This window comes from Styela clava, chromosome 2, assembly GCF_964204865.1.
Source record: "Styela clava chromosome 2, kaStyClav1.hap1.2, whole genome shotgun sequence".
In the NCBI taxonomy this organism is placed as follows: domain Eukaryota; kingdom Metazoa; phylum Chordata; class Ascidiacea; order Stolidobranchia; family Styelidae; genus Styela; species Styela clava.
In genome coordinates this window covers 10,684,044-10,691,962 of record NC_135251.1, presented here as the reverse complement: position 1 = coordinate 10,691,962, position 7,919 = coordinate 10,684,044, and the positions used below count along the sequence as shown (strand labels likewise).

The 7,919-nt window shown below is 35.1% G+C and overlaps 1 protein-coding gene across 1 annotated transcript; it reads right to left on the bottom strand.

The window, feature by feature from the left end:
* Positions 1-2,478, bottom strand: LOC120336351 (thioredoxin-like protein 4A). Its single transcript, XM_039404021.2, has one exon. It carries the CDS (start codon positions 2,350-2,352, stop codon positions 1,924-1,926), a length of 429 nt encoding a protein of 142 aa, XP_039259955.1. The 5' UTR covers positions 2,353-2,478; the 3' UTR covers positions 1-1,923.
* Positions 2,479-7,919: the final 5,441 nt, after the last annotated feature.

The window sequence follows — 7,919 nt, the reverse complement described above, 5'->3', positions numbered from 1 at the left end:
TCAAGTACATAGACTGGTGTAAAGTGGTATTTATTTTACAAAATTGCAAGTGGATGATGCATAAATAGAAAAGAGCAGTATTGTAGTAGCTCGATTCATTGACTCGAGTCACCCTATAAGAGCGAGAGATTTATTATTTAGTCAATCGAAAAATAGAGGCCCAATTGGCACAGTTCTGTTTCAAGTCACCATATAACAGCGAGAGAGAGAATATTATTTTGTCCAAAAAATACAGTCATCAATAAGATAGCAACAGCAATAAAATTGTTTTGGTATGGACAGGAGGGAGTGATATGCCCATACGGTCATAGAGGTCAGCTTTCACCTGAACAGTGATTAAAGTCATTCGAAATAAATGATTCGTCCCAAACTTCCAACTAACCATCAGTGAAACATAGCTCAGTGATCGACTCAGATGACCCATGACCTGCAACTCGAAGTTTTGGGACTTTCTTCCAACACTGGTGGTAAGAGTGAGTTGTGTGTGTTCAACAAAATATCAGTGTTGAATGAGACAATATATAAACTTTATATCCAACCAAAAAAATAGCATGGACATCATATTCAAAACAAGAAATAAATTTTAATCGCATCATACATAATTCACACATTGACTCAGTCGAATTCTACTGTGAGGTTCTTAATTAGCATATGCAAATAAATAACTTTTTCGAGATTAGGCATTTCGACCGGTTTGTTACCCTGTCCGGTTTGTTACCCTAGGAGTCATTCCAGAGTCAGAAACCTATGCCTTTACCTAATGTTTCTACATAAATTTAAAATATAAACATATGAAAAAATTGGGTTTCATAAGCACAGAAATTCAGCAGAAACAGAAAATAAACTAGTCAGTAATCAAATATACCGCCCAAAACCTTTCTGATGAAACAAGGATGATGCCACATTTTAAATTATACTAAGTAAAAGTGAATATTCGATGAATTCAGAATTTATATGTTCAGAGTAGGTAGTAGTTATCTTAAAAATATTCTCCAATTTAAATTCTGAATGGCTATTTCATAATCAATTCAAATTGCTAATAAAGAATTGAAACTAATAAACATTTTTATAGTTTATCCCACTGCCCACGTTTCTGAATATGGATGAATTTACCTTAATATCATAAATATTATATTGAAATCTGTCAGAATAGACGATCACTTAGTTACAAGTAATTCAAATATGAACATTCATGATGACAGATTTTTTAATACTGACAACTTCGACAATCCGAAATATGAGAATAATCACAAAATGCCAAACATATCTTTGCAGAAATATTCATTCATTCACCTGGTATGTGATTTTACTTCATTTGCATTCTTAAAATTAAGTTTTTTGAACATACATTTCATATACATATTATTGAGACATTTTGCCACAGTTTATTTTTGTAGAATCTTAGAGATACCAGAGACATCAATTAAATAAATTTGAAAACGAAATTTGGAACCCTTTTCTGGGGTGAACACAAACATAATGTTTGAACAACAGATATAATATTGACAGTTTGTCTTGACAACTCTTGACATTTTCAATACCTGGCAAAAGGCCAAACTTATCGTCGCAGATTACTGTAAGTTTGACTGATTTTACGCCCTTTGCTATTGGGAATAAACAATACTTGCGCGGAAAAAAATTAAAAAAAATAATAGAACATGTACCTTAATAAAGTGCCTTAAAAAAACATGAATGCTTTGGCAAAACACAATACTCCTGTCCCATGTGAAAATAATTTGTCAAAATTAGGCAATTTGTGGCAGCCTACTCTAAGAGACACTGGTAGAAAACCATACTTTTGTGAAATATGTAGAAATAGATTTTGGTGTAGTCCCTCACACATATTAAAACAAAGCTATTTTTTAATATATTCCGTTCACATATAAGTATTCTTGAGCTCGCTTTGAAACAATTTAAAAGAAATTAATATCTGTATTTTGTTGAATAATCTTTAGGAGAAACGACAAGACCTCTGCCTTTCCTTGCTCCTCTGTAAACAGTTTCCAAAATGTCGATCATTTCTCGTTTATCTTCCATAGGCCAATTAATTTTATTATTATTACCGGTTCCCAAATCAATCATAATGTGTTTATTTCTATAGAAAAACATAGTCGTACAAGGGTCGTACAATTCATACATTTTGTTGAAGTCCGGTACTTTTGTGATATCCACTAAATAACAAACGGCGAAGTTTTTGACTTTGTCAGCGATGCTGTATAACGTTTCATCCATCTTCATGCAGGCTGGATCCCAATCATGCCCGAATCTAATGACAACAACTCTCTCTTGTTCACTCAAGATTGCCTGGTCTACTTGCCAACCATTTGTTAAATGAGGAAGCATATAAGACATATTGCTCGAAGTTTTTTACGCTTGGAGGTCCAGAAAATTTAACTATGCAGTTCAGAGACACAAAAATGATGAATTTCTTTATATTTGCTCTGCTTTTTATTGATATTAAACTAGAAAAACCTAGGAAGAAACAAAAATATGCATTGCCTAAAAAAAGGAATAACGGAAACGCATAGAATGTCTCAAGCTTCAAATCTGATACCGGTACCTACTCCTGTATTATAGAATCTGTGTTCTGCAAAACATGATATATCTGCCTATTGAATAATGCCAATTTAATTTATCAAAATTTTTAACAATGACAGTACCGTACCGGTACTGCAGTTTGCACTACCGGTAACCAAATACAAACCACACCCTATCAAAATGAGAGAGAATATCGCACCAAGAATCTTGTCTAGCTAAAAAATGATTAAAATTACAAATTGCAGAGTAGGCAGACATTTCATCAATTATCATACAGTCATACCAGTTCACCAGTATTAGTTTCCTTACCGGTACACAAAAGATAACAGGCAGAAGTTACGACGTATCTAAAACGTTCTGAATTTTTTAGTCCATCCAATATCGTCACTCGGGGTCGCCATTTGTTTCATACGGGCGAGCGCAGTATTTTCTCTTTGGTGTCATTATTCTCTGTGGTGTCATCCTAAAACCAGAACTTGTGAAATCAAGTATTCTTCTAGGCACATCGTTTTTTAACGTATTTTTCTACCAAAGTTTGAGTTTTATTTGTATTCGAATAAATGTTCACATATAGGGACATGTAAAATTCGGCCAATAACTGATTTTTCGCTCCGACTATTGCCATATTATTCCATGATTAATTTTCGACATAACTTTTTATGCGTTGCTTTCAGAATGAAATATGTTAGTTCAAGCCGATATCTTGGTTTCCATAAAACAAAGGGAAATACTATTACACAATTTATGGTTAATCATTCACCCGTTTTTTCAGTAATTAAAATATTGCTAGAATATGGCAATGCTGAGTACAGAATCAGCCACTCGTGAAATTTAAGACACATCATAAAAAAAACTATTTCACAATGTTTAATAATGAGATTATACAAATTTGGTATAATTGAATCCACAACTTATATTAAAAAACGAACACTATTGTGACTCGTCAAGTTTGGCAATTGCCTGCTTCGCCATGGAAGTTGTCATAATTTTTAGGTATATTTTTCGTCATATCTTTTATATGTTGCCTTCTCAATGAAATATTCTTCGTACGTGTATACCATGACTGAGATTATAAAAAAAATCCGCTTTCACTATGAAGGAATTTCCATTAACCATAAGTAATCTAGTCGCATTTCAATTTGATCGCCAGCTGCCGCTTTTCGACCGGGCCTATCTTGGTTTTCTCGTTCTTTCCAGTTCTTTGGAAATAGCCGTAGTGTAGGCGCAGTTAATGTCTTTTGCGACAAAATCATGGGCACTAACCACTAGTTTACGATCAATCATTTTATTTCATCCTCGTGGCATGAATTAAAACAACACAAATCGAACTTTCGAAGCCGAGTTTTTGCCTACCGTTTTATCTCAGGCTGTTCTAACTATCGGATTCAGTTATTCAACAAGCAGTCAGCATCAACTTTAGACAAATTACCAGACAAAATGAAGCGTTGTATCGTAATTGTTAAGATCGTCCTAAATGAAGTCCACAAAGTAATCGACACCGCCTATCTATTTTCTTGACCGTGTTGACTTGAACTGCGTCCCGCGCCAGCGCGCATTCACTGACCACCATACCTCCAAAGCTCCTGGTCGCCCGTTTCTTTGAATATTTAATGGACGAAATACCAATGATACCGCAATCTTTATGGCAAAAGAAGTTAAAATTGGGTTTCTTTTGTACAAAGACCCCAACAAAAATCACCCCCACCAACGATTAAAATAAGGAAATTAGTAATTATCCGCTGGGGGTTTGGGTTAGGAATGCAAATTACCCAGGAAATTTAGATATTCGAATCAATTCTGACCCCAACCTCCATATCATATTATTCACACGTTGCGGGGGATTTACTCAAATCTCACATTTTTGCATTAGTGGCCGGGGCTTTGTAAAAATGATTCAAGATTAGTTCGATGGTTATTTTAATATTACCAAACGCTTCATAACATTACAGTCCGTTAATATGATGATATTTATTTGAATTTTTAAATGAAACGTTTTGCAGTTTTGTACACTATGTAAAAATAAATTATTAGACATTGGGAAACCACAGAAAGCACTAATGTCTGGTAATGCAAATGTTTTGCCTTGTAATACTCGACGATCGAAGAATTCCTCGAAAGAAGCAAAAAAGTTCACGTAGGCACCATAAATACGGAAAAATGGTTTAAAAACCGGGCCTAGATTCGTATCCTGACTCGTCACACGATCAAGTCGTTCCATCGGTTTTCATCTCCACCGTGATAAATATTTAAAAAAAAAATCGAAACAAAGAATGCAAAAGAATTGTCGTATAACTAATTACTCAACATCTCACATATTGACCAGAAATAAAAGATAGACAATGGATAAACAATAGTACGCTTATCCTACGCGTTTCAGCTAACAGCAACTAAATTAAAAGGGTTATGACTGTTCCGTGAGTCTTGACTGAAATGTATCCGGATCTTAACAAGATGATGGAACTGTACTTAACCATCTGCTTCATTGGACTTTCAACGCGATTGGAAAAAAATAACATTTTAATTTTTCGTGGATTTATAGTGGAAGTTCGGTAGTGGGCTCTGCTATAAAGACTGTCAAAGACAAACAAACTTGACCCCAATAAAATTCAATTTGCGCGGCGTTGTGGGTTATGCTCATTTAACAACAGAAACGATATCTTGCACACTAAAAACAAAAAGAGAAAAATGATCATAACTTTTGTTTTGTGCTACCCGCGACATTTAAAAATAATTTTTATACCTATACGCTATTTTAGACAATGCAAAAATTTCGCGTGCTCACGATACGCATTATGCGCAGTTTACCACCGGAAACGACATATCACGTAAAGATGAAAAACAGTTAATTGCGCGCGCAATGTGCTCATTTATAGATTGTCTATTTCAGACGAACCGTATTAAAATTTGCGCAATAAATTTATTCACGATCATGATTAAAAAACCCGATGTATGTTCAATCAAATTTTCATTCTACTCAAATAAATTGTATTTTTCGGGATTGTAGTCGAGAAGCTTTTGTAAATTAATCTAGTCGCGCGTTGACTTTGAATGCAATTATTACGACTTCTAAAAGTTTTATAATTTGCGCAACAGAAAAATCAACAGCTGCTGAAAAATACAGATCTTTCAGTTACTGGTGAATTCCTGGCAATTATTTTAAAAACCGTTGTAGGGGAATTTTCGAACCGTAGAATGGGAACTTTCGAGCGACCATGGGCGTTAAAAGAGAACAAGAGAGTGAGGCCAAAATCAAATCTTCCACAGTTCCGGACAGAGGCTTTCCATCTTCGACTGATCAGTGATGACCAGATCGCGAAAGCGGAACCGCCACAAAATGTTTTAATTTTGATGGCGTTATCACACAAAAATTCATAAAGCCCACAGACATTTTTTAAATAATAAAAGTAATAGAGTTTTAGTGACAACAACAATCTTTGACCACTGAAAATTTCAAAGCAATCGGTCCAGTAGTTGAAGAGAAAATCGAAATTGTCACAATAACAAGGAAAAGAATAGTAACAACGACAAAACAATCCATAGATCCACTTCATGTCCAATAACACAAAGCAACAAGTCGTTACTGCTGACTGTCTGTTTATATGAGACTTGCGAAACATAGCCTCATTGAAACCATGCAACATAATCATTCTACTCGGCTTTTTCAAAAGTGAAATATTTAACTAGTGTATAAAGTGTGGTGGGGTTTATAGCGTTTCTTTTGGAGGTACTCCCGTAGTGTGTGTACCAGGTTAGGGTTAGATCATACTTTTATTCCGATTTTCCTTACTTTAGTTCTATTACGAGTTCGGGGACTGTCTGTGTTAGCAAAGTGAATATACCTCCACCCATGGGTTTCAGCCCCTTCACACAACTTGATGTAAAATAGGCGAACAAAATTAATTATCTTCATATTGGTACACACGCTTCTGGAGCGTTTCTTTTTGTGCATTTCCCAATCTAATTAATCGAGGCTGGACTAAATTATAACGCGGACGCCCACCTCAATATTTAATTATCGAATATGAAATGAAACACGTTCTTGAACAAAAGACTGATTAACTCAATTGTTTAGGTCATAACGCTATTCAATAAAATGTCTATGACAAAAGAATGGTGTAAACGTAGATGACAGCAGTAGCGTTGTTTGGCGCGAACAATTCCACGCCCGATGACAAGTATTTGATATTTGTGTAAATATGAGGCATAAAGTGATGAGACCAGCTGAAAAGGATTTGCTAGAGGCACAGCAGGTACTATAGACTGCCTGTCAAATATTCGTTGATAGAAAATGGATATTACGTTTGGGGATATAAATTTGCTATCGTGTATTATACTCGGGTTCTCAGCTGGGGTAAACGCCCTATGGTCAGTATATTTGAACTACATTGGTTAGGGGTTTATTGTTGCAGATATGAAAGTATTCAATTAAAGGCGCTAGTGTAATTTATTTGTGCTTGGTTTAATTTAATCCCGAGTATGTTTCTTTGAATTTAATTGAGATCTCTAGAAGTATGTGCACCAAGATGGCGCACAACCTGAACCTTAACCTGGTACACATAAAACGTTCAGGTTGTGCGCCATCTTGGTGCACATACTTCTAGAATCTAGAGGTCTCAATTAAATTAGAAACATACTCGGAATAAAATTGAATAAAGCAAAAATAAATGACACTAACTCAATGGAAAAGCTTGCTCGACGTTAGAACAAGACTCGGCGACGTTGAAACAGGTAGAATTCATTGAAAAACAGCAACCAGCATAGGTTTTAATTTTATCCGAAATGTAACTAAATGCTAATACTGATTCGCAAGTTGGATTATTGTTTGCTTGAGTGATTTGAAAACAAATAAAAATAATTCGAATAACGGTCATCTCGATAAACAGATGAACATCAACCTACTTGCGGCGTGAAAGATATATTGGATCATTTTTATATTTTAATTCTGCTTTTTCAAATTTGGCTTATGTTGCTATTACCTAATTTGAGCTGGAATGCCAGTGTTATCATACAATGCTCATCTTTTGCACCTGGTCAATATGCGATTATCTTTAATGACTTCTGGTATTTCATTTTGTAAATTTCTTAATTAAAAGGATTGATTAATTAATGAGGCGCAGTGCAAATACACGTCCCGAATTCGAGTCAATAACTGAGTTAAGTCGCGATGGCGACGAGTCATTTCATTTAGATTACTCTGATGAATGGTCACTCAAGTCCGAGTTGAATCGATTTTTTGACTTGAGCCCTCTTACCACTGGCTATACGAAAATTCGTGGGAATTTCCGTGATATGATACTTTTTTTCATATCATTCCCTGTAGAGAGCAAAGTTGATAGAACGGTGCTCCTGAAGTATGTGCACCAAGATGGTGCACAACCTGA